A 27,604-nucleotide genomic window follows, 5' to 3' on the forward strand; every position below is an offset into this window, starting at 1 on the left:
ATCTGCCAGACATCTGCTAACAGCTCAACACAGTCCCAAGCATCTCAACAGGGTGCAAGTCCCCAGCTGTGCTGGGGGATGTTCCCAGCACCTTCTTTGCACAGATGCTCTGCACAGGTGGCTCCTGGAAGATGGAGAAATCAGCATTCAGTTCTCTTCTGCTCAGGGCAAACCAGTTGATAGTAATCTTAGAATACAATAAAACTGAGACCCTCAAAACTTTTTTCCCCCTTTTCTCTGGGAAACATGGTGTAAATTTTGTGGCTTATACTTCAAACTTTCCAAGGAGGTAGATTCCCCAAACCACACTACCCCTTTACCCTGATAGGTGCTCTAACCTATTGCCTGCTGGCATGCAGATGAGGTCCATGCAAAAGTACTGCTAAATGCACCCTGATGCTGAAAACCAAGTTACCATCTCTTTCCTCAATACTTGCTGAAGTTTTGCCCTCAAAATTTGTGTTGACTCAGAAAAATCTCTCCAGTCTATTTTGTTCGAACAACCCCTTGGCTGTGCTGCTGCTTGTGCTCTCTGCAGCCACTTTCACAGCACTCTCAGCTGATGATGAAGTCATCTACAAAGTAGCCTCTTCCAGGGTAAAGGCTCCCTCCAAACTCTAAACAGCCCAAGATTTTTGGATAAATAATCAAGCTGAAACTCAGCAGTTTCAAATTCTGAAGTTTGCTTATTATCACTCTCACTCAAGATTACATGCAAGGTTGATTTAAGAAGGGCCAACTAATTCAAAGTGAGAGACAAGCTATCAATATGGTTAAAAAGACCCCAACACACCTCAATCCAGCACTTTGCTATTGGTATATATGTGTCATCCAAATAGGATGCATTAATCACTGAAGAATACTTGCCTAAAAATCAAGTGCTTTCTACTCATTCTCTCAGGTGCAGATCTTGGGAGGCAAGTTGCAACTGCATGTGCAATTAAACCTTCCAAAATATTAACAACTCTGTGCTGGTCCTAAACGCAAAAGAAAAACCAAAACAGAGGCTGATGCTCTAAGCATGAAAGATAATAAGCAGTAAGTGGGTCTGCATACCTGGGAGACTGGCAGCATAATGGTCTTAAATTATAGAAGCAGTACTCTGGAAGATGATCAGTAACTTCTGTGACGTGTCCATGCTTTCAGCGAGGTTTTCAAAGCCCCCATACCTGTAATACTGAAGTGGAGCTAATTTACTTCAGCCCCAAAAGCCCATTTGCTTGCTTCTGAACTGGCAGGGACAGGAATGAAATGAGAAACACAAGAAGATCTGCCCTTCCAGGGCCCCATTTATTAACTGAATATAAAAATAAGATCATTTAAGTGCAGAGGCACAGTAATCCACTCCATGGTGAAGATACCTTGGGTTAGCAGTAAACAGAGTTTACAATCCCTTGTAAACAGATCTCTTCATAAGCAAGAAGCATACTGAAATATGACACACACTGGATTAAAACTCCCCTGTTGCAACAGTACTCCACACTTCTCATCTGGCTATTTGGGAGCACTTCACAAAAGGTGACAGCATCCTTTGCTCTGTTTTCAGAGGAGCACATGTGAAACAAATGAAACACAGCCTGCACTGTAAACAGCTGAAAAGTGCTACAGCATTTTCAGAGGATGGCAACTTACACCTTGTTAGATTTGTTTTGCAATGAAATATAATGGCCAAAGCTACTATGCATTATGAAAACGTTAAAAATGATTTTTTTTTTTATGGTTTTACAGCAACCTGTTGCACAGTTGAGTAAAAAATTATTATTTTTTTCTTAATACAGTACATGGCATTTCTCCTCAATTGCACTAGAAGTAAATTTGGAAGCACTTTCAGTTTGTGTCATAGGCAGATAGAAAGGAAAAACAAGTCAGGCAGACTTTCAATCTCCCTTCCTCTCTTGCCTACTGTTTATCCCCACCTCTTCACATCTCTGAGTCCACATACATTCCATTGATCAGATAATCCACTTGTGTGTAATCTTTCTTCTTGTAGCTTTCATAGGCCTGCATGAGGAAAAGAACTATAACAGTTATGAAAAAGAATGTACCAACTAAAAGCACTGCAAGAAGTGAACTTTCATCCACTAAGTACTGAGTCAGGGGCTCAGCAGCAATGAGAAGATACTCATTGTCTGTGTCCTGAGTTTCTGTGAGGCTCAAAGCTGTTGTTTTGGCTGCATCTGTTGGAGCCATGGTTGTTGAAAAGACATCAGATGTTGATTTCATCCCATATTCAGTCGTAGTTGCTACTGTAGAGGCTGTAGTTAAAACCACGGCACTTCTAGTAGAGCCCAGAGGAGAAGCTGATTCACTCAAGGATGCTGTGGCTGTATTTGTTTCTGGCTTCAGGTCTGGCAATGTGTTGGCATGCACTGGGTTTGCAGAGTGAGAACTCTCCATGGGGATGGGTGTCGTGGCACGCGTGGAAGCAGTGGAAGATGTTACTGCATCCTGCGGGATGGGGGTGGTCAGTGTTGTGGTCGGTGCTTTCAGGTCAGCTCCAGCAGAGGTGGGGCTGTCAGGGTGAGGAGCACTGGTGCTGGTGGTACCCGGGCTAGGCTGCTGTGCTTGGGTACCTGCTTCAGAAGTAACACTGAGGGGACCAGAAGTGAGGGACAATACTGAGACAGAGCTATTATGTCCTGAATTTTGGCTGGTGGTCACCATCTGGGTGACATGGCTGGAAGTGGGAGCAGAGATGTTACCATGAAAGGGAGAAGAGGTAGAGGCTGACTTGGCTTTAATAAAGGTATCAGAACCTCCAGAGGTGTTCGAGGCTCTGGCAGTTGTTTCATAAGTGGTCATAGCAACAGAGAAAGATGCATTTGTAATGTTTGTTGTTATGGCAGGGGCAGTGGTGGTAGCATGGCTTGCAGTTGGTTTTGCAGTACTTGTTGGGACATTTGCCTCCTCAACCTGAGCCAAATGCCTCAAAAGAACCCTGTGAGTCTGAGCAGTTGAGGAAAACGTGTTTTCCACACTGTGTCGGTCAATCTGTGCATTCAGCACCCTCTCTGTTTTCTGTGGATGGCTCTGGTGCTGAAACAGGGCTGTTTCCCATTTGCTGCTGACAATTTCTTCCAAAAGACAAAACAAATGAGTTTTATAAGAATAAAAATCTCTCAAGCTCAAATCTGACTTCAACCCCCTAACATGCAAACCAGAACACATATTCTGCAGTACACACAGTACAAGTGGAATAAATCAGTCCTGAATTCAGCAAGAACATGAAAACACAAGACCCCCCTGCCTTTATTGCACATAATCCCTTTGAGGTTTTTTTGGTTTGTTTTTTTCTGCCACAGACCTCTAGTATTTGCCCAACTAGGGAGTTAATTTCACAAAAGGGGAGTAATGAAGTAGAGAGCTACAATGCAGAAGCACATTATCAACAGGAGCAGTCTTACAAATGTCAGTTCCTGAGAAGACTCATGCTTTCAAAGTTACACATCATCAACAAAGCCTTTGTGCTTAGATTCATAATTTTCACTTGTCAAAGCTGAGCAGAAATTTCTACTTACACCTTCATACCTCAGGATAATTTCCTTCACAACTAGTGAGCTAGATCTATAGTGACATAAATCCCACCTGCTTATCTCAAGTCTGGTTGTTACATTACAGAGAAACCTTTGCCAATCCAAAAGAACCATGCACAAATTCTTTTTTTAAACTTGGGCACAGTGAACTCCTGAAACAAACTTGAGAAGATTGATTTCCCAATTATAAATAGGCTCCATTTTGTTATTGTGTCACTTTATTAAAACTGAGTACCCTGGCACTGGAAAGTCACCATGAGCAATTGCTGCTCTGATTAAAGAAGCAGTCTGTTGACTCTGGAACAAAATCCTGGCAATCTCAGAGAAAAACAATGCCAGGACATTTTCCTTTCTCTGAAAAAAAACGAATACATCTGTTAAGCCTTTATTTTTGCTAGGACAGCGTGTGGCGTGCAAATGGTTTGAATGAATGATGTCTTCAACATGGAGACAAACTGTTACTCAGTAAGTGTTACAAAAGTGTTATTCAAAGACATCATGCACTCATGCAAGTGCCAGAGTCCCTAGGACAAAGTGAAAGTTATTCCAGTGAACTGTACCTACAGAATCACCCTGCAGGCATTTCACAACCCATCCTCCTCAGCCGAAAGCCTATCAAGGGTTAAACACAGGCATTTAAAGCAAAAGAGCCAGGATCCTGGATTTCCCAGAAGCCTGAAACATGGCTTTACCTGCAAGAAGATCTTTGATGTCTTGTTCTCCAGCATTCTGGCACACGCTCAGCTGGTGACACTGCAGGAGGAGGCAGTGATTCTGGTAGGGCACAGACCAATTACAGTGATGGCTCCCTGAAAACAGCAGAGAAAATGGATTGCTGCACACAGGATACCAAACCTGCTGCTTCGTGCCTCTAATTATAGAATTGGAAAAAAAAAAAAACCCGCAACCAAAAAGAAACCCAAACCACGCAATATCTAGAAGGTCTGGCCTTAAAGAATCCTGACTCAGCCTTAGTGAAAATAACCAAAGAAAGCCAATGAAACCGATATAGCCAATGCAGCCTACCCACCTGCTTGTCTTCTGGTACCAGCATCTCCTGACAACAGCAATTCACTCAAACAGGGACAAATAAAGTGCACTACAGTAAGGACCCATGTAAATTCATCTAGGTGTCTTAACGAGGAAAAAAAGAAGCAAGCCAAAACTGAGAAGACATCACTCATGGGAGACAGGTCCCATCTCAGTGCTAGGAATTGCACAGAAATTTACTTGCCATTCATTGAGCAATGATACCATTAGCCATGAGAGCCATCACAGAAATTGTCTTTTAGTAAGTCAAATCCCAACACAAGCTAAATAAAGTCATCACGGGAAGAACTCTCTTTCCTTTAAGCTCCTTCAAGCATCCCTTTGAACTCACTCACTTCTTTCTGGACATGTCCACATACACAAAATCAAGCTTCCGGGGAAGGAATGAACCTCCTCCAACCAATGCTGAGGAAACATTTTAAACAGTGTATCAAGTTTTGGGGACCCTTGCATACGTGGGTGGTATTGAAATCCTGGAGTGAATCCAAGGGAGACTACTACATGTCTGAAGGGCTGAAACAGATCATTCACAGGAAATCCCGACTCAACATCAAGGGAAAAAACTAGTTTCCACCACAAGGGCACTCAGACACTGGACTGGGGGCCAGAGAGGTGATGCTCTCTCTGTCAGGTCTTGAATAGACAGATCAAAGTTGGGTTTGGACCAGAGTACTTCAAAAGACCCCTTCCGGTGGCAGCTGCATTACTTCTCTAAGTAACTGATGTCGTGTCAGCAAAGGTGCAAACTACATCTACAGAAAAGTACCTTACCAGCTAGAAATAGTATTTTTCTGCTTCTCCAAGTAATGTAGCTATGAAGACATCTCCCTATGCAACCTTGGCCTGCAATTTCACACTATAATACCTTAAAAAATAACAACCACCGCTTCTTTATTGACAGTTACACGTGTTACAATTCTGACATCTAAGCCTCAGGCCTTATGTCTGCAATGACTGAAAACACAAAAATATATACTGTTGGGAAAGATGGGACTGGAGAATGAAATCAGTAAAGCTGATCTTAAAACCTAAAGCTAATAATAAAAAAAGACTTTTCAGGTCCTTCCTCCCAGATGATCTCTCTGCACATGGCTATATATTTATGTCAAGAGTTTCTATCTTTTCCACCTCCCTTAACATCAGGTAGTGCAACAGACTGGCCATCAAGTAACAAACAGAGATGAAATTGCTTCAGTAGGTTTAGTACAGAATGTAAAACCTGGAAAAGTTTATGCTTTTGGGTTTAGTTTTGCGTGGTTTTCTGAAGATGGAATGGGTCATCTAATTCTAGAGGTTCAACCCCCTTTGCTCAAGAAAGCTAACACTCAACTGGACTTGTTTTGTACAAACAAGTCAGGAGAGAACAAAGTGAAGGGCATAAAAAAAGTGGTTAAAGTCAGCAACAGGGGCAGCCATGCAGCCTAATCATGTTCCAGCCCTGATTGCAGACTAACTAAATTCTTTATGTTTCTCTTGTGGAAAAGGCAGCTGATGACACCTTTTCTACCCTTACTGAGATGCAAGAAGGCTAAGATGACATGTGCACAGTGTTTAGAGATTCTCAGGTGGGACAGACAAGCATGACATGCTACAGACCCTAAGTGTCAGCACAGTCAGTGTGAACATGTCAGCTTCTGGAGTTTACCACCTTGAAGTTTTCGCTGCTCTGGTGCCTGCAAGACAGGCTCACTCTTATTTTACCTCCTAAATAAAAAAATTTATAAAGGTACTTTTTTCCCCACTATGAAGAAATATGTCATGTTTAAACTAAAGGTTTGAAACCACTGGCCATTAAAACCAGCATCTTTATTATGTTCCTAACCATCTGAATGTCAGATATTCATCCACCTGAGTCAAGGTCTCATCTTCACCACAGCATCACCAACTTCTTGTAGGGGCTACAAGCTTTCTCATCTGGCTAGACAGGATTGGAACCTCCATAAGGACAACTCAAAGACTCTTCTAGAAGTTTTATGCTTTATAAAGACATCTCAGAGGTAGTGAGGAGGCTTTCATCTCAACAGATTTAACCCTGTGCTTGGTTGCAGGACAAAGTGGTTTCTTCTAAGGCAGAAAACACACACATTCCAGGGAGCAAAGATTACTCATTCTAATGCAGCTGTCTACAGCAGCACTGCTCACTTGCAAACATCTGGCAGCAGGGAATAATCATTCTTCAATTCAAGTGACCTAACACTGTTTGCACGCTATCAGTGCACACCAACAGCACATGCTGTCTCTTATGTAAGCTAGAAGAGCCCTGGGAAACAGTTGTCCTGCATTCAATTTAACCAAAGCTATCAGAAGTTACTTAGCACCACAGCACTGCACAGAGAAGCCATAACTGTAAACGCCTGTAAACAACTGGAATTAAAAAAGAAAGTCATCAAAGGAGCAGCAGAGACCTTCAGGGGACAGAAAAGGTAGCTGGAATTCCATCCAAGGGACAAGAACCTCACCTGAAGCACCTGGGCTCTGACAAGCCTGCCTGCATTGCGCTTCACTTGTAAGCCTGTTTATTTGCACTACATGGACTCCTCCCCCTTTCAGGACAGAAAACTGGTGTTCACATATACAGATGGAAATCAGCAGGAAGAACACAATGGCAGTCCACATCTTCAGGGTTGGCCTCACAGGGAAGCTTCTCTTCCCAGAAGAAATTCTCTCTTATATCAACTTCAGATCCACTGCAATATACCTATTAAAAAAAAAAAAAAAAAGAAAAGAAAAAGAACAATTTATATCCCAATGAGCAGGAATGGGGAAAAAAAAAACTGTACAAAGCAGGCAAGCATCATTACACATCACAAGCAAGAGCTCAGAGGCAGGAGGAGTAAAGACCATTCCCAACTTCCCAGAGAGGCCCTTTCTTTGGAAAAGGTACTTCACTCTCCTTCCCTCAGGTCCCAATGGAGAACATCTTAAGTCAAAAGCCATGTGTACAAAGTCAATCTCAAAGCCCAGAAGCACGTGGCAGCACAGGTATGATGCCTTTGGACTCCTTCTGGGACCCCTAATATCGTTCCCAGGCTCAGCAGAAGGGTTTTCACCAGTTTGAGCACACTGATAATAAGGGGAACTATAGTCCTGGCCCTGCCTTTACACCGAGTCAGTCAAAACCAAGTAACCAAGGTTGATTTCTGCTTTGATTTTCCTGCTCATTACAAAAAGCTAAAAGAAACTTTGATTAAAAACAAGCAAAAACCACTATTTCAGGGCTTCCAAGACATTACACAGACACAGCTGTTAGTGAAGAAGATTCATACCCACAGTAAGCCTTCATTTTCCCACATAAAATGATAGATAATGTCTTTCCTTCCTTACTAATGCACACATGTGACTCTGACCCAATGGAGCAGCTTTCATCACTGAAGACACTGAAACAGCTCTCACTGACATCAGAGCAGATTAGTAGCTTCTATCTGGATTTACCCTCTTGGTTCTGAGGTTTTTAGAGCTTTGTATGAGCTTCCAAACAGTTCAGTCTGGACCAGACCTACTGTAAGCCTCTTCCCTAAGTAATTTTGAAGGGCAGCCCTCTTCCTCATCACTGAAGCAAGCCTTAGTCACCATCCTGAAGTTATGAAGAGAAATGTGACAGCCGTCAAAGAGTGTTGAGATTCAGCTTTGTGTGACATCTCCAAGATGGATGTGATAACTGCAAAGGCAGTTCACAACACAGAATGAGCAGCATGTGTGAATGGTATAAATACCACAGTGAAGAACATCTAGCAGTCCTCAGTAATGTGCATAAGACCCTGATTTAGCCATGCATGCAAGAAGTCTCAGCCTGAGCTCTTGACTCCAGTTTCAACCATGCTTGTGGAATTTAAGAATCTAAGAGCTGTTTCTCCTGCAAGAAAGCCCCAAATAATGTTTGTTAGCTTTGACTCAGATTGCAGCATTTTGATGCTTTGTACCATTAAATTTTTGTTTCCAATTTTTCCTTCTGCTATATCCTAAAGCCCCAAACAGGGCAATGGAGTTTTAGCTTCAAAAACATCCTATCTGAAAAAGGGTGATATATAAACAGCTACCCCAAGCTTCTCAGAGGACACACAATATAAAGGTCCACACTGTACTGTCAAAGAGCCAAAGATGGCAACAAAACTTGATACTAAAACGCAGTGCCTCAAATTCAGTCTTCCTAGTCAACCTTCAAGTTCCCTGAGGAACTCAGGGTCTCCTTCCTACCTATTTATTCTAGTAAAAAGAGTTATTTTAGCTGTTAAAAATGGATGGAGCATCTTTTGCTCTCCCAGAGAGATAGGAAGCCTGAAATGACTGTAGGGCCCTTGCACTGCTGACCTCAGCTCATGCACCCCCTGCAGCTTTCTCCCTGGAGCAAGCGTGCCCAGCATCACGCTCATTTTGTGTGAGCAAGTTTCTCAGTGCAGCCAGAAGTTCAAGCCTGTGTCATCTCACCTGGCAGCTGGAAATATTTCTAAATCTGGCCTGACAACAGAAGTCTTGGCAGGGAAGGGCAGCTCAGCAGCCCCATCTAGTCCTATGTACCAGTGACTACGCCCAGTGTCCAGCCAGCACCAGCTCTGCCGGGGCCTCTCTCCCATTTCACACTATGCATGCACAGCACAGACTGACTTTGCTCTTTCCTTATCACTTTGTCTTCTTCCAAGCAAACTTGAAAGAATCAGGACAGGAGAGGAGACGACCTGTGCTGTACCAGCACAGTCTTTGCAAGAGGCTACAACAGCACTGGCTGCTCAGGAAAGCAGCCCCACATTCCCCTCAGGGAATTGGCAATATTAATTTGTGTTGTTCAGCCAAGGCAACTACCAATGCTTTTCCCACTGTCCCAAATTTCAAGGCACTTCTACAAATTTGTCTCAGCCTTTATCACACTCTTAACATCACTCTTCACATATGTTGTAGATAAAGCACTGAAAGCTGCAGTTGGTAAGACTGAGAGCAAGGCGGAAAGCAAGGGAAAACATTAAATACTCTGCCCACAAGAGACTTTCCTAGAGCAGACAGCAAGGACTTCCTTTAAACCCCACATCCTTCAACTTAAAGCAAGCAAATTGGGTTCCCTCAAAGACACTACAGGTACCTCACCTCAGAGCACTGTTTGGCAACCTGCACTCCCACCACATGGTGCCAAAGTGCATTTTTTGTGAAGTTCACAGGTCAGAGGCAGAGATTCAGAAAGCATTACTTAACCCACAAAAGGAAAGGGGAAAAAACCATCATTAATGTATTTCACATTTTAAAGAGTGCAGCTTATGTCTGCTGTCCCTTTTCAAGGTCCAGGGTTTATAAGAAGCATTATTTCACAGCCTAAGAAGTGACCCTGAGAATGAATTACCCACGCAACAGTGTATGCATATACTGTTTTAAATAAACTAGTAAGGAATAACAGCAACGGATACAAACACTAAACATTTATTATAGAAGCTTTTTTCCTACCTTTAGTATCAATTTTGCAATTACAATAACCACTCTCTAAGAATCCTCCATTGCATTTTGAAATTGAGGATATAACAGCATTATAGCTAAAAAGAAATACTTTCATTATTATTATAGTTAAAATCTCAGTGTTTTAGGACAAATAAAATATTAATATTAACCTCAACCAGCGCAACAACTACATACATTTGCAAGATCAAATGATCACACCAGTACCTAGAAGCTGTTGCATTAACATGCATCCCCTTTGCAAAGAGATGTTTTGTATCCCCAACCACATCAACTCACTAGAAGTCCTTCCCATCACTGCTGACTCTGGTTCCACTTGACTGCAACAACTGCAGAGGAAAATAAAACCCCAGAAAATAACTCTCACCTCTTCCAAAGTGCCCGGCAGCCTTTCTGAATTAGGCCAGCACTGGTTTAGGGCGACATGCCAAGCTCATGCACAAGAGATTTGTCCCCCCCTTACCCTCTCACTAAACATGGTCTCTTCAGGCCCCAACTGACCATACATCCCCTAAGGCACTCAATACAAAATTACAATCTCAAAACACTTTTCAAGGTTCTTTGGCCAATTATGAAAATCCCTTTGCAGACTGCAGAGTGAGTGTGTGAAGCAGGCAAACACAATGCACAGACTACAAGTCTATCAGACAAGCAAACCGCTCCTTTCCAAGACCAGTGAGAGGATAACCAGTTGCAGTCATATCTTAATGCAGTACAGATGGGGCTTGGGATGCTGTATCAAATATCAGAAACTCCAGACAGAGGTGTGGTTTTTGGCCTCTCCTACCTTAGCCAATCCCATTTACCCAGAACAGGAGTTACAATTACTTGGAGATCACTTTTCCCAACTTAACAACTGCCGTTTGTAACCACAAGCAATAAGCTGCATTTCTGACTTCCTGCCACACCTCTAGCCCGTCCCACACGGCTCCATTTGTACTCAGAGACCCCTCTGACCACCCACCCCCCTCACCTACATCCCAGAACAGCACTAACTAAACCTTCTTCTCCAAACCATGTTGATTCCTGTCTGGACAACACAGTGGGAGAGATGAATTCTACTGTTCCCATCAGAAGTAATCTTGAGAAATTGGGGCAAAATTCACTCTTCAAGCACTACTGTCTCCGCCTATAGAGCATCCCCAAGGAAATTCAAAGCCAAATCAAACCACAAAAGACAGCAACAAATAAAATCTGGGAAAAGACTACACTCTGAAAAATACAAAGTTCGCTTTTGTTATCTGTGGCTGTAACTCAGCAGAGAACAAGCATGCTGGCAAACCAGAATAACTTTGAGTCAACAACTGAATGACTGATGACTTTGCAATGTACACACATATCCAGAGGGCAATGCCTGCTGGGTTTCAGAAGAGTTCCTTGCTTCTTGCTGATCTCACAGTGCTTAAGCCAAGGAATTTATACAAATAAAAAAATTCATTATTTCAAAGAACAATGATTGGGATGATGTTGCAAGAGCAGAGAGAGGCCCTTGGAATATAAACCCCTTGCCTCTATGTCCCGCCGCATCAGCCTCAGTTGTTCCTGCTTAAGCAGCTGCAAGGTGCATGCAGTGACTGCACCAGGGTGAAAAGAAAGATACAGAACTAGACCAAAAAAGAGGAAATGTGGGTGTTAAGACATCACAGGTACAAAGAGTGCAAAGCAAATAATTTAGGACAGCACATGCTCCTTTGAGCTGTCATTGAAGAGCCAGTAGACACTGCCTCAAAATTCATACTCACAAGTGTGCGTGGACTAGGTATGAAATAAGGTCAGAGTTGCAAAGAAATGTTTTATCTTCAGTATAATAACAAAGCAGGGAAAACAAGGGTGGAATACCTTTTGCAGACAACAATGCTACTCTCCCATCAAACTGAGAAGGCATAAGGCCTGTTTCCCACTTGCATTTGCTGATAAACATTTGATGTGTTGTCAGCTCTCTAAACAAGTGCAACATTTCTCTCTTTAGAAAAAAAGAATTAAACCAGATTTTGCTAAGGCAAGACAAGCACATCTCATTTTGTAAATCGAGGCAAGAATACAGGAGACAGGGAATCTGCTCTGCAATTCTCAGATGCATTTTACTTCCCAAGCTTCTCTCCAAGAATGAAGACGCACATGTAGATCGGTTTGGAGACAGAAGGGGCAACACCAAGGCACATGAGGCTGGCCCAATGTTAGCTGAGTATGACGAGATGAAGTTATATGATTCTCTGAACAGCAGCTTTAGAGCCATTAATTCCTTTGGCTTCCCAAGAAAGTTCTGACAAGCTGCAAAGCTGCTTCTACAACATGTGAGATGCTATCAACAACGAAGAATTAACAGATTGTAAAGCAGAAAAGCACTACAGATTACAGAGGAGGAAATATATTATTAGGTCCCTGGTCTGGACACAGCTCCTTGATTCCCAAGATGTCCGCACAGTATGAAGCATTCCCACTGCCTCAGAAAACCAGGATACAATAATCAAAGGTCCATTTGTTGCCCCAGTACTGGGTCTCTGTGCACCTACCATTTCCACCACTAAGAAACTGCTCCTTGTAGTAAAATGACTGAGGTGAAACCTGCACAGTTCCATACTTTCAGAAGGAGTTTTGAAGGAAAATGTGCCTAGAAATCAAGAGTCTCATCTCATGGATACATCAGCCAGGCTGGAATATTGACCAACCAGCTGAATCTGATAAACACCTTGGGCTGACATGAGGGCAGCAGAGCACTAGAGGCTGATCTGCTGCAACAGTAGGATGCAAGTTACACATGCTCTGAAATGCAATTCAGAGAAAAAATACTTCCAGCTCAGATCCAGAAGTACATCACTTATATTCCTTCTCCTGCCACACAGTTCTTCAGAGTGTAACACAGATGGCCACATGGCAGAGAAGAGCTGGCACATTGCTCCACATTAGAAGCACACTCCTCACTGCAGCAGGCAGAACAGGGTATTGGATGGTCACAGGTTTGGTCTGCTGCTGCCTTTCCTGATGTTTCTGCCAGTACATGGCCATAAAAAAAGATTTTAAAAATTCCCACTTCTCACCCCACCCCACCAGCAATGAGGCTGGGGGTGCACACGAAGCCAGGCCAGTTGACCTCAAGGGATATTCCTTCCCATATGGCATTGTGCTCAGCATATAAAGCTGGGGGAAGAAGGAAGGAAGGGCAGGATGTTTGGAGTGATGGCCTCTGTCTGCCCAAGTCACCGTTACATGTGACACAGCCCTGCTTTCTTGGGAATGGCTGAACACCTGCCTGCCCATGAGAAGTGCTGAAGGAATTCCTCGGTTTGCTCTTCTTAAACATGTGACTTTTGTTTTTCCTGCTAAACTCTATCTCAACCCAAAAGTTTTCTCACTTTATCTCTCCCATTCCACCAGGTGGGATTGAGTGAGCAGCTCTGCGGGGCTGAGTTGCCAGCTCAAGTTAAACCACAACAGGCACATTTAGCTGCAGTGGGGTTTATTGGTGGGTTTGGTTTTTTTGGGTTTTTTTTTTTTTTTTTTTTTTTTTTGGTTAGTTTTGTTTCAAATATTACCAGCTTTACCCATCTCCATCTCTCTGTTCCTTGGTTTCTCTCTCAGGGCACAAGGCAGACATCTTATACAGTTGAGAACAGTCCACACTGTCACTGTTGAGGCTTCACGGCCATCACACTTTGCCTCTGAAGAAACAAATGTTAATGCCTAAAACTCCCAAACCAGCACCACCCATCCATCATCCTTTCTCACCCATATTAGTACCATGTGCTGCAGTTCTGATGCTGAGAAGTACTACTCAGCAAAACATTTTTCCTGTGAAAAATGATCATACAGCTATTTGATTTATGAAAATGTGCTTTGTTTTGAAATATCTGAAACAATCTAATTTCAATATACAGAAAAGCGAGCTGCCAAGGGCTAACTGCATAAAGCTGTGACTGAACAATAAATCTGTCAACAAAAATACCTCTAAGCAGTAAAAATGTGTACTATGGCTGAGATGCAACCTTCCCTAGTCTGGTCTGCACCCGAAGCAGATAGAACTTTTCAGATATGTTGTTGTCTCGTGGGAACTGGAGATCATATGCAGGGCATTTCACACCATGTGTTTCAAATTAACCAGATTTCAACAAGACCCTCAAAGGAACCATCCCAGTGGGCTCCCACAAGAACTCTGCAGCCCTTGAACTAACACAAAGCAAAGTTCATCAAGAAGGGTAAAAGGCCAACTCCTGATTTTGGTTTCTCTAAGTGCCTGTAGAAGCAGGTACTCTGCAGTACAGGTGCTTCATGCTTGCTGAGGGATGCCATTAGAAGCCAGAACCAGCACGTTCCACATGCACAGGAATAAACTGTGCCTGAGGTGCTTTTGAATTCAAAACTGACAAGTGTGGAGCTAACAGAGACTTAACAAGCAGCGACTTCAGCCTGAAGGTACAAATAACCAAGTGTTACTTCTGGAGCCAACTGCCAGTGTGTTCAAGTCTGGTCACCCACCCACCTCCTGCCCTAAAGAATTTTACCACAGTCAGCAAATTCCTGGCAATTCAGATCAAGTTAAGTTTCACTGAAATGCTACCTTCCACTCCAGATATTTCTGAGAAATCATTATGCTCCTCTATAGGTTCATGTAGCTGAAATACTGATTTTAGGCCCATGGAAACACAGGACATATCTCTATCCGGAACACAAGGTTCTGCAACTTTGCTCAGGAATTAAGCCTGTGCGTGGTTTTCAGCAGGGTTACACACCACAGAAATGGCACCTTATGTTACAAAAGCATCAGGCAATACTGTGGGAGCTCAGAAACTCAGAAAAAGTTCAGAGAGCCTGGAAACAGCCAAAACACAATCCCAGTGCAATGACTGAAAGGGAATGTCTGCTCAGCCCTAAAACAACTGGAAAAGAGGAAAACATTTTTGGCTATTTCTCCTTTCTTCAAGGAAGCAAGATCTTTGTGCATATCCTGAAATAGGAAGAATAAACACAAATTTTTAAAAAAATTCCAAAGATATGTTCCTCCACCTCCAGTTATCCTCACAAACAACATGAAAGCTCCTAGGTTATAAGAGGTTTCCTCTATTTAAGCAAATGACTCAGGTTAAAAAACAAAGGTAGTTTCATATGGAAGATCTCCCAGGTGAGATGCAGCAAAAAGACACTCCAGCTTATCTCAATGCAATATGACACTGGGGAGGTTTCCACCATATATATGTTAGCACGAAGAAGAGATTCTTCCTAAAGTCTCCAAGCCAGGAATACATTTATAGCAATACCAAATAAAGTTTGTTGGCACATGCCTCCCTGCTTTGTGATTTTGACAGCTTGAAAGGTGTGGAAATCACAGGGCAGGGTGGGTGGGAAATCTTAGCCAAATCTATTTTTATCCAAAGAAAGAAAGAATCAAATGCAGTAGCAGCTCTCCTCATCCTTGCTGGTCTTCCCTGTGGCAGGTTCCTCACAGCCAGCAAGTCTTCAGGTCATGCACCAACCTGAATTTAAACCCATCCATTATCAGAACCTCAAGGAAAAACATCCTTCCCTCTCCTTACTCCCATGGATGTCCAGGGCTGCCAAGGCAGCATCTGCAGAAGTGCTTCAGCCCAGCTCTTGGGTCTCATCTCCTACACACCAACAGGGCAGCAGCTGTGCTCTCCTACCTCATTCTAGGTTCCCTCTTTTCCATTTCAGAGGAACTCATTACAGTTTTGAGTCTTGATACTCAAAAAATGATTATTAAATCAAAGTAAAATAAGCTTGGTTTGAGCTCCTCAAAGCTCTCCCAGTAGCAAAGAGCCCCTCATTCATGGAAGAGGGACTGCACAGGCAGCAGCAGGTTCTTCTGAACCTTTCTGAGCTTGATACAGAAGGTCTGTCTATCTGTCTGTCTGCTGCTGATGTGGCTAACAAGAACTCCAAAGCTATTTCAGAGGATCACCTGAATGTCATGGGCATCTACAGAAAGTCAGCAGAGCACCTGTAATCTCTCACCAAGAGAGATTACAACTACCACAAACATCAGTTTAACTTGTACCAAAGACACGAATGTGAAAAGCGTTCTGTATTTGACTGGACAGATGGGGTCACAAACACAGATCTTTTCGGAAGCCGTCTCAGATGCCTCCATGTTTATCTCACTCTTTAATTTTTGCTCAGCAGTACAGCAACAAACATAGAAAAAACTCCAAAGCTGAAACCTCTCTCTCAAATTGTGACACCTGAACTTGTAACGAAACCAAGAGGTTATTCTTACTCCTCCAGAAGCTGTGACCTAAAAGAAGCACGAAGACTGAACCTATTAGAAACTTCTGGCTACTGATTTTATGCCGAAGATGCTCCGATCCTGTAATGAGGGGAACAGTGAACTAGAAAAGCCAAACTACCAACAAGATCAATCCACCCTCATTCAAAGAGGAGCTCACCATACACTAATTATCCAGGTCTCTGCCTGGGAAAGGTTGTCCAAGCTCAAACAACAAAAATAGGGGAAAGGACAAGCATGTGAAAAACCACACCACAAACAGTAACTCTTACTGCTTGCTTTTGACTAGTGTTCCGAAGACTTCAGCTCCAGTGTACTCCAGTACAAACCTGTCCAGTATCATCAGATAGCAGAACACTGCAACAGGTCAGGAAACAACAGGTGGAACAGACTGTGACTGAATGAAATCAGATACAAAACAAGAGACGTGCCAAGAACTAAATAATTCACACTTGAATTAAAATGCACTTCTGCCTATCAAACAACAGCTTTTGTTTCAAATTGTTTGCTGCTAGTGACTCTGCAAGACTGGAATGAGAAATGGCTAGAAATGTAGAAGAGTGAGAACCCAGGCAGCCAGCACTGAGGTACAACACTTCTTCAGCCTCATCCCTTAAACAAAGTTTAGGATCCTCAGAACTAGACACCAGACTAACAAATCCAACCTGAAGGCTGAAGAGTCCCATCAGCTGGTTGTAGGGACCTCAAACCCTGCCCTCTCAGCTGCTCTTGCTCCTGTTCAACTGTACCGAAGCAGAGGGCTTAAATCCCACCAGTAAACTGCCTCAGAACACAAGGTAAAGCGGCACCAGTGCTGCTTTCCTCAAAAGCTGCAGTTGGCAGTAAACCAAGAACTGCCCCATAAGCAGCAGAGTTGTCCCCACAGAATGACAGGAATCTCAGAGTGACACACCGCATGTTTGGCATCACAACTGTCAACTACTGAGAAGTGTGTTTGCTTCTTAAAATCATCCAGAAATCTGAAAGTTTCCAAAAGAGATCAGAGAAAACTCCAGTTTAAGTTTAAGTGATAGCAATGGGTCAGAGGACCAAAAGTCTTCTCTTCAGGTTCCCTCTCTATTTTGGGCAGTTTAGAACCAGGATCTTCTCAGGATGTGATGGAGAAGGGCACTTTCACTTCAGTTGCCTGGAATTGTATCATGAGGTAAATCTGGCCAAGCAGACAGTGGAGCAGAAAAATTGTACTGCAGTGAGGATCATGTGCTGAGTTTTTGGGGTTAGTTTTGGGTTTATTTGTTTGCCTTTTTTTCCTGACAGCCATCTGAAGAGGATCTTGCTTAGCAAACCCTCTAGCACCTATAGGCCAAGACAGAAAACTCTCTACCTATGTGGATGCACATTAACACCTACGAAATCAAACAATCTCTAACCATTTAAACTGCATGCCCACCATTTCAGTCTTTGCTTTTTAAAGCACTTCCCTCCAGCAGTAACATTACTGGAGACGAGAGAAAAATACTGAAATAAATTTGTCCATGTATTTTATTACAAATTCTCTTCTTACTCCCCGTATCTTTTATGAAGATGAACCTCTGTATGAAATACTGCATCACAGCCCTATGTTCACTGGATGGCATTCACTGCATCTTGCTCAGAAGCAACTTTAAATGTGAATGCCTGAGTCAGCTGTGTATCATAATTTTGGAGCAAGTATTTTAACTCCAGAAGGGACCTCTGCAGGTGTTATCTTACTGATTTACTGCAAACAAATTTGTCCCAAGACATGCAATAACTTAAGAGCTCATTCAGTAGAGGGGTTTGTTTTCAGTCAGCTCCCAGGGGACAGGTTTCCTACTCCATAGTTTGCATTACATCTGTTTCCACTTTCAGAGGGGTCAAAGACCAAGTGCAGAACATACCACCCAGAAAGAACTGCTTACTAATATTGCCAAAATCTGCAGAAAAAATAAAAAGGCAACCAAAACCCCCCAACTCACCAGAATTTTCCGTTTATATTTTATTTTTAGGCTCTTTCAGGTATTCCTTAAGAGGATGGATCATCAGCACTGGAAACCCACTTCCGCTACAGCTGTTAATTCACTAATATATTTCACTGCATCAACATATATCCAGCTTCTATACCTTACAAGATTTTCAAACTCTAGAAATTCTTGCTCCCTTTGCAATGGACAGAAAAGCAACAAACAGGAATCTATGAATACATGGGATTCAGTCAAAAGGTATTTGCTAAATAGCAAACAAACACAACTCCTGCTTTTACTTACCAAGTCAGCTGGTAACAAAGGCATTTGCATCAGAGCTCAGTCCAGGCCACATGCTTCTCAAACTCAAGCAAGTGTCCCTGAAGAATGCTATCAGCTGTTTCCACATCAGCATATCTGTCTGAGGCAGTAATTTTTCAAACACACAAAGCCCGTATTTAACTTTACAGGTGAGAATAAATCTAACAGAACCTGTGGAACCCAGGACCTGCATAAAACTGAGTCATGTAGCCACTGCCAGGCTCATGACATTGCGTTCCCTTGCTGGCTTCACCACCCAAAATGTGCCCATTGGAGTCAGGTATACCCCAGACATTGTCAGTGACGCATTTCAGCCACAGCACATACCTACTCCAGCCACCTCAGAGATGGCCATTACAGCCAGAACACATGGGTCCTGCCTCTTCCACAATGCAAATATAAACTGCTGGCAATCACTTTAAAAAACATCATCATAGATGAAGATATAATTTATGTCTTAGCAATGCATGCCTGCAATCCAGAAAGCCCGGGCTGCATCAAAAGCAGCATGGACAGCAGGTCAACGGAGTGAATTCTGCCTCTCTGCTCTGGTGAGACCCCATCTGGAGAGGTGCGTCCAGCACCTCTCCTATGACAACAGGCTGAGACAGTCAGGGTTGTTCAGCCTGCAGAAGACTCAGGGGAGACCTCACTGTGGTCTTTCAGTACTTAAAGGGGGCATATAAAAAAGAGGGAGAGTGACAGGGAAGACAGTGACAGGACAAGGAGAGATTTAGATTAGATGCTAGGAATAAGTTCTTCACTGTGAGGGCGGTGAGGCACTGGCACAGGTTGCTCAGAGAAGGTGTAGATACCCCTTCCCTGAAATTGTTCAAGGTCAGGTTGGAAGGAGCCCTGAGCAACCTGATCATCTCTGCCCATGGCAGGGGGGTTTGGAACCAGATGATATTTAAGGTACCTTCCAAGCCTAACCCTTTTATGATGGGAATAAATGCTCTTGGCTTGCACATGGAGAATTTCAAGATATCACTGGGCATCTCTCACCTGTCAGAATTCCCCATCCTTAACCCCCTTAATAAGCCAATCTCTGTTTATCTTATGGAAAAAAAACCCAGAAAGCTTTTTTTCCCATCATGTTCTCCTTTTTTAATTAGAGGAGTTTAAATCTAGATGCTACTGCCAGCAACACAACACACTGATGATGTAAAGTTTCCTCAAAAGGATTGATGGTATAGAGGAGTTTTGCTGACACAAACACCAGCCCAACCTTTGCAGCATGGGTTAGTCCACAGCACAACAGGGCATCAGTTCAAAAGGGCAGAGCAGAGGCAAGGTAGACCAACCCTCCCTTATCTCACAGGATGGGAAAAGGGGTGTGAAAAGACTGAGTCATTTGTGTATAGCTATAGGAGGAACTGGTCAGAGCTGGAACTGAAAATGAAAATCAAGTCTCTTGAAATCCAGCTCAGTACACAGCTACAAGACAGACAGCTTCTCCTATGAAAGCATATACGTAGTCAGTGTGTCATTAGGAGCATCTCAGGAACATCCAGAAATACCTGCTGTGGGATTTCTCTTTTTAGATGGAAAGAGGGAAGAGGAGTGTTCCCATAACATAAATCACATACAAATCAAATTCCTGTATCAATACTGATATTCAGGGCATGATGTACATCAAGAAACGTGGAGTAGTAAAGAGGTAGCACAAATGCATGAAGCAGCCTCCTCTCCAGTTAATGGTTTGCTTAATCTTAGACAGACCCCAAATACTTCCCTTCAACCAGTTTGCATTCAAATCACTTCTACCTTTATTTCCTGTTCTTCAGTTTCTTCCTGGTTCATGAACAGGGATTAATTTTGCCCACACCCATCTGCACATGTTCAGTTCCTGCTGACTTCTACAGAGTTTCTCTCTACTAATTTACTTATTTTACAGCAGTTGCAAATCTATCCAGAGAGACCAAAAGCAAAAACAATGATTTTGAGTGTAGAAACTTACCATGCAAACACTTGCAACTATTTTCTTGCTGTCAGGAATTATTGCGCCTTTAGGGAAAGCAAAAGCCAATAAAAGCCCGGATACAGTAGGACTACAGCTGAAAGCATAGGGAAAAAAATGTGTAAAATGTTATTGTATGCAACCAGAGAGACATTTCTGTGAGACTGGCAAAGCATTTTCACAAAGAGGTGGAAGAATGAAAAGGTTTATCCTGCTTTTTATACAGAGAAGTCAAAAAAAAAAAAAAAGAGAAGAAGACTCAGCAAAAGAACATGCTTAATCCTATTAAAATTAATGAGATTTCATCCTGGTCTCCACACACTAGTTGTGGTAGGAGTTTAACTTAAGTGGATTTAAAACCAGATTTAGTTAAAGTGCTGCAAAGTCTCCCCAAGCCAAACAAATATAAATCCAACACAAACATACATGTAAAATTCAAGACAAATTTTATCAGCCACTCTGCTTCACCCCTTTTTTTTTTTTTTTTTTTTTTTTTTTAATAAATCTGAAACTGGGACACATGAGAAATACATGCTGACATGTTTTGCTGGACTATTGCATAAGTAGCTCTCTGGGCTTGGCACCAAGTCAGAGTCAGGTGGAGCCAGGGAAGGCAATCCCAATGCCCTCCTGGGCAGTCATTGTTAGCAGAAGCAGTGAAGGGGACTTGCTGAATTTTTCAATAAGTTAATAAAAAGGCTCTTGTACACAGACCACCTCTCCTTCCCTCTCTGTGTACTTAGGGAATAACAGAGGTAGCTATGGGGGCTTGTACACCCCACAACCATATTTGCAGAACACAACTTAATTGTCCTTCAGGGGACACAGCCCAACTGAGACTCCCATAGCAAAGGTGCCAGGAGCTGTGGTGATGTACAGAGACAATCCAGGCGCACCCCTGCAACCCGCACTGCCAGCACAGGCTGAACTTCCTGCTCGGATGGGGGACCAGCTGGTCCCTCAAGCAGGTGCAAGATGCACAAACGGACTGTGGGTCCTGCCACCCTGGGGGACAGTCCAGCTGGCTGCAAATAAACAAGTACCCATATCCCTGGCTCTGTGCCCACTATTCCTTTCTTCACAGCACATTGTCCTGCAAGAAAACAACCAACCAAACAAGCACCCAGTGTGCTTTCCAAATGGTTGACAAGTTATCATGTGAAACAGGAGGAAAGGACATCATGGAGAACCCAGACCCACACACTCATTCCAGAGACCTCACGCTCTGCAAAGGATGTTTAAAGACCAGCCTTCCCACCACGGCAATGCCGCCACTGGGGACAGGGTTTCAGTCCCATCCTGATGGCACTGCACAATACCACCTTGGTGCCAGTGCAGCAGGACACCCACCTGTCAGCACCAGATCTGAGCCTTGAGGAGGCCATGCCCAGAACAACAAAGAGAAATAAAGCCAGCAAAGGAAATGGAAGACTGTCAGACGTTTTGGCACCTATGGTGATGGACACTCAAAACTGCCATGCGGAAACCTCATTCCAGTGAAATCACAGTAACAGCAAAGCAGAGCCCTCAGCTAAACCCTACAGAACTACAGCAATGAGCAATCCAAACAGCAAAACAGCAAGCAGCCAAGTGCTACTTTACACACCAGCAAGACAATCATGTGGTTCCACTGAGCATTAGAGTCCACTTCTACAGATCTTGCTACTTACTTGCATCGGATAAGTTGTTCACAGGAACATGCAGAAATGTCCATGCAGACATTCCTTCAAGAAGGGGGTCTCCATACCATGGCAGAGATAAGCTGTCCTTTCCCAAATTAATTGCTGCACCATAAGCACCCTGGGCACCTTACCTGCAAGTTGACTCTCTTGGATTGCAAGCAGTCAAAAGCTGGAGGAGCTGTGAACCCAAAATGAACAACCTCCCTGCACTTATTTTCAGCACTGTCACTGTCCCTGCAGTGCCAGAAGCATCCTTAGACCCCAGCTGCCAACTCACAACTCCTCCCAGTCTAAGCTACGGGAAGGGAAACAGAAATGATTGGAGGACTGAACACATCACATGCTTGCTACCATCAAGCAAGAAAAAGTTCAATGGCAGTTTATTTCACAAGACTTCTTGGCTTTGCTATCAACAAAGTCAACAGCCCTCGGGGAGCCCTTTCCACACCCAGACAGGCTGGGTATCACTGATATGTGGGGTATGACAAAGGATTACACCTGCAGAACAGGCTGGAAGCTGGGAAGGGAACCAACCTTGCTGAGCCAGAGCACACAGCGTCAGATGGCATCCAGCAACAGCACACAAGGCAGGGATATTGCCCTCCCAGTCCTTTTAAGGGCCAGAGGAAAAAAGAAGTCACAAAGACCGTCTTGTCTGGCTGCTGTTTCAGCACAACCCATGGAGTTTCATCCAACAATTACTGTGTTGGACAGGGGTGGGAAGGGTATCTCATGTACCTCACAAACGAACTTTGAACCAGCTGAGTACATAGGTAGAGAATACCTCCTTCAGAAAAGCATCCCATCCCAATTGAAACATCTAAAAGGACAAATAGCCAGCTGGTGTGGATTGTCATTGCCCTGCAAGGGAGTTCTACCAAGGCACAGCAGCTAAGGAACTACCTGCAAGTCCTGATGAAGTGATTGCCTTTTCCTCCAGCTTTCCCGTGCACAAACATCTCCATTCCTTCATGTCCCTGCAACATTTTCCCTTGAAAATTTAGCCAGTAACATACAAGCGAAAAGTCTGCTAGTACATTTCCTGTAATCCAGGATATGCATCCAGACATTTTAAATACACCACCAGGTCTTCAGCATTGAAGTTTTTCATCACCAAAGCTTGACATTTTGCTTGCAAATTACTCTCATAGCCTTCGAAAAGCCTGTGCCAGGACAGTTCCCTTAGAAGGCAGAGGCTTCAGGTTGTATGGGTGTGCCAATAAGAATTTCAAAAACAGATAAACAGATGCAAAGTCTGTTTTCTAGCAGGTGGGTTTACAAATCCAGCAGGGAATTTGTAATTAAAACAAAAAATAAAGATGTCCTCACCGACATGTTAAGAGGCATGCAGCCTGGAATTTCTCCCAAAAAAGTGCTAAAACAATACATGTGTGTATGCCTGAATTATGTATACATAAAAGCCAGAACCAAGCAGCAGACATGCACAGCACACACACAAATCCACTACAGACATGAAAGCTAATAAAAATGGATGGATTCCTTCTAAACTATCCATTGCCACATAATGGACTGCATTAACATACATAATAGTGGTTGATTATGGTAGATAGATTCGATTAATATAAAAATACATGCACTTTTGAGACAGAAACACTGCATCAACCTGCATCCTATAGCATAGTTCTCAAAGTTACTGTTCAGTCACAAACCCTCTGAGGACTAAAGGGCACCAAATGTTCACTATCAGCAAGTTTAAATTGTTCATCAAAACTGCATTGCAATCCATCTTAAGGTGGGGAGGATTTATTGTCCTTCCAGTAAGCAGTCAGATAACTCACTTTATCAGGAAACAGCAGTGGTGTTGCATGACCAAGTCTGGCAGGGATTCAGTCAACAAACATGTAGGACATCAAGGCACATTACTCAACACGATCCTGCGACAGGAGTTTTCTTTGCCAATCCTAGAAAACAAAGTTGGGGACAGAGGGGAAAGTTAAAGGATTTGCTGAATCCACCAGAAGAAGATTCACTGCAATAGGATATCCCCACAGAATGCCATATTTGAGAGCTGTCAAAGAACAGTGTTTATTCTTCCTGCCATTTCCTGAACTCCAGCTGACACCTTGCTAACATTGCCCAGGGTACAGTTAAACCTTCTGAAAACCTTTACTTAAGGTAGGATAAATTGAAAAAGATTTCAGTGCGATACCACAGGACGCCACTGCCAACCGTAACCTTAATTGCACACACTCAACATTATTTATTCGGACACACGATATATTTACATATCGGTGATGCCGTGCCTAAGGGTGGCGACTCCTATAGACACCGGATCTTTGAGGTGGTCCATAGGGCCTAAAAATGTTACACTCCGGCTGTGAGTTACTTGCTGAGTCAATCACCTCTTCCCCGCAACGAAACCCAGTTCTCCTCGCTCCCGCCTCCCCACTACCAAAACCATCTGCAAGCGTTCACAGACTGCAGGGGAACAGAGCCACCGCTCCCTCCGCTGCTACGGGGAGAGGGCTGCAACTTACTGCAGAATTTATTCGCAACTCGTGCCACATATGTGCTCAACTTCTGGGGCAGTTCACGGGAACGGCTGCTGAGCCGCCGCTCTCCCCTCGCGGGCCGCGGCTCCTCGTCCGCCGAACCCGCGCGGGCTCCGCGCCCCCGGAGACCCCGGCACGGCCACCGCGTCCCTCCCGCCCGCGCTCCCTCAGGCCCAGGACGAGTCACCGCCCGCCCGCAACTCACGACGTGGCAGAGCCCGGCGGAGGACGCGGCCCCGGGGCGGGAGAGGCGCTCGGCCGGCGCTGGCGCGGCCCCCGCGGGCAGGGAAAGGCAGGGAAGAGCCCAGCGAAGGGAAGGGAAGAAAGCCAGAGCCCCGCGGCCCCGCCACATGCCGCGGCCAGGCCCCGCCCCGCCCGCGCCCCCTCCACGCCCCATTGGCCCGCCCGCCCGCGGCCCGCCCCCGCCCGCACCGGCCCCGCCCCCGCCCCGCCCCTCGGCGGTCGCCCCGGAAAGGCCCCGGAAAGGCCCCGGGAAGGCGCCGGGGGCAGAGGGCGGGCGCTGCCCGCGGAAGTGACGGGGACCGCGGCTCCCGGGGCGCGGGAGTGGTGTGTGCGAGTTACCCGCGGCTTAACATTGGTGGGGTGTCTTTGGAGTTCTGTCTAGGGCACAGCAGCGAGAAGCTGTGCTCACGCGAGGCTGTTTTCCTTCTCCTCCCGGGTTTTCCGTGCCGTGAACTCCGGCGTCTCCGCCTGCGGGTTGTGGCACAGCAGCAGGAGCGGCTTTGCAAAGCTCCCGTTGATGCCGGCCCGTTTTGCGCGTGTTTCTAGCGCCGGGCTGGACGCGGCTCTGAGCAGCCTGGTCTGTGGGAGGTGTCCCTGCCCATGGCAGGGGCCTGGAACTGCGTGAGCTTTAAAGCCCCTTCCAACCCAAACCATTCTATGGTACATAATCACTTTCCAGCAGGAAACAAAATAGAAAAATGTATTGGCTAACAGCGTCTTGCTATCCTGGACTGTGGGAAACACACATTCCACCATAATCCAGACATAACTCTTCTCATATAACCCCTCCATTGTGTAAGTCTCTGCTTTACTGGACATGCCAGTCCACTAGCCACAGTATTGTTTAAACAGAGAATGCTGCTGAAGTAAATTCTAAATCAAAGACCAGAAATCAGCTCTTTGACAATTGTTTTGCTGTTTCTAGTGCTGCTGTCTATGGCAAAAGTTTGCACAGCAGCAACCCCCAGCCGCTTCGGGCAAACCCTACCAGCAACGGAGCTTTGAATCTTTTATGTACCATGTATTGCTCTTGTATGTACAGACACATACATGATATAAATATCTGAGCTGCACTCTGAAGCATGGAGCTGGTTCCATGAAATGGCATCAGGTGCAGGACTTCCAAGAAACCATACGTGCCCATTTCTGAGCAAGCACACTTGTCTCCTGAATTCAGCTCCTTTGGGTTATTTCCAGATCACCCAAAGAAGAGAGACATTAGACACTGGAAGAAATTCTTTACTGTGAGGGTGGTGAGGCAGTTCTCCCAGAGAAGCTGTGGATATCTCATCCCTGGAAGTGTTCAAGGCCAGGCTGGATGGAGCCCTGAGCAGCCTGGTCTAGTGGAAGGTGTCCATGTCCATGGCAGGGGGATTAGAACTGGATGTTCTTTAAGATCGCTTCCAACTGAAACCATTCTGTGATGCTATGAAAAAAGAGCTATCAAAAAAAAGGTGCAGAAACCAGCCTTGTGCACACACAGACACAGTCCAGACTGTGAGGTGCTTCACATAGTAACTGTACCATTAAAGAGGTGAGGAAGGAATCCTTGTTCCCTCAAATCATGTATGGATTTGTCTGCTACTGCTAATCTGGCTGTAGATGAAAGTGATGCCAAAATCATTCACATATCTCAATGTAATTTTAGAACACAAAAATTTGCTTTTCAAAATGAGCAGTGAGGAGGAGGAGGCGGAGGAGCTGAAACCATGGTCCATCAGTTAATTAAAAATAGACAAAATGCAAAGCTGGCCAGCACTCTACATTAAGTACTCCATTTAAAGCATGTCTGTCTGTATACATAGTATAGATATATCAGTCCATCATTCATGTAGGATACCAGCATTTACTGAAATATTCCCTCCCCTCCTTTCCAGAGGAGGAGGAAGGGAGAAGGAAGCTCTGCAATGTAAGAGAATTAGAAGAGACAGTTGAAGGGGGGAGGGGGACTGTCTGCTGTAGAACAGATTATCTGTCAGGACCAAGCACAATGGTGAAGGAAATATTGTGAAGCTCTTGAGCAAAGCAGGAGGGCGTGTGGCCCTTAGGGTTGGTGTAGTGGAAAACAAGCACATTTCTGGGAAGAACAGTCCCAGGAGAAAAAAAAAAAAAGCCCATAGAGAAGTCCAGATGTGCAGTGGGAAAGTACAGGCACTGAAAAAAATCTGTGATCATGCAGTCAAAGAGAATGGGATGTCATGACTGTGCCCTCGCTCGCCTGTTTCCCTACGATGCATGGAGAAACTCAGTGGGGCTGTTTCATTTGAGACACCCAGAGGACAATCTTGAAATGTTTCGAGATCTTTGCAACTTTACATGTCTCATGTGAAAAGCCAGGGTGCTAAGACATGCTTGCAATAACAGGTTTTCGGAGAATATAAATGAGCTTTCAGTTGGTTTGCATTTATTCCAGATTGTCAGGAGAGTAGAGATTATGGGATATAACAAAATGCTGTCAAAGGGTTTTGGGCTGGAGGTGCAGGAAAGGAGATTTTAGGATATTAGTTTAAACATGAATGGCTTCAGTATAGTCAAGCTATGTCCCAGACATTAACCCATTCAGGGACTTTGCACTGGCTGAGTTGGAGACCAAAAGGCAGATCTGTGTTTAAGGAAAAACACATTTCTGTTTTAAGAACAGATGGTGACTCGAATGGGGAGTATTTGCTCTTCTGGACTATTCAA

At 44.2% G+C, this 27,604-nt stretch overlaps 1 protein-coding gene across 4 annotated transcripts; it reads right to left on the bottom strand.

Moving 5' to 3' along the window:
* Window positions 1-1,271: 1,271 nt before the first annotated feature.
* Window positions 1,272-25,361, bottom strand: C6H11orf24 (chromosome 6 C11orf24 homolog). Of its 4 annotated transcripts, none has more exons than XM_048308106.1 (6): window positions 25,259-25,361; window positions 23,963-24,085; window positions 20,482-20,578; window positions 7,043-7,281; window positions 4,226-4,342; window positions 1,272-3,074 (listed from the first exon to the last, which is right to left on the bottom strand). In XM_048308106.1, exons 4-6 carry the CDS (start codon window positions 7,197-7,199, stop codon window positions 1,921-1,923), a joined length of 1,428 nt encoding a protein of 475 aa, XP_048164063.1. In that variant the 5' UTR covers window positions 7,200-7,281; window positions 20,482-20,578; window positions 23,963-24,085; window positions 25,259-25,361; the 3' UTR covers window positions 1,272-1,920. The 4 variants fall into 4 exon arrangements, with proteins under 4 accessions (XP_048164063.1, XP_048164062.1, XP_048164061.1 ...); XM_048308105.1 differs by lacking the exon at window positions 25,259-25,361 and adding an exon at window positions 24,882-25,028; XM_048308104.1 differs by lacking the exon at window positions 25,259-25,361 and adding an exon at window positions 24,662-24,834.
* Window positions 25,362-27,604: the final 2,243 nt, after the last annotated feature.

The sequence above is a fragment of the Corvus hawaiiensis genome, chromosome 6 (genome assembly GCF_020740725.1).
Source record: "Corvus hawaiiensis isolate bCorHaw1 chromosome 6, bCorHaw1.pri.cur, whole genome shotgun sequence".
NCBI lineage: Eukaryota > Metazoa > Chordata > Aves > Passeriformes > Corvidae > Corvus > Corvus hawaiiensis.

Coding starts and splice junctions, on each gene's coding strand:
- C6H11orf24 (XM_048308106.1), bottom strand. CDS start 7,199: ATGTGGACTGCCATTGTGTTCTTCCTGCTGATTTCCATCTGTATATGT. Junction 4,343..7,042: donor TCAGAGCCCAGGTGCTTCAG/GTGAGGTTCTTG, acceptor TGCTGTTTTCAG/GGAGCCATCACTGTAATTGG. Junction 3,075..4,225: donor CATCAAAGATCTTCTTGCAG/GTAAAGCCATGT, acceptor GTCTTTTGGAAG/AAATTGTCAGCAGCAAATGG.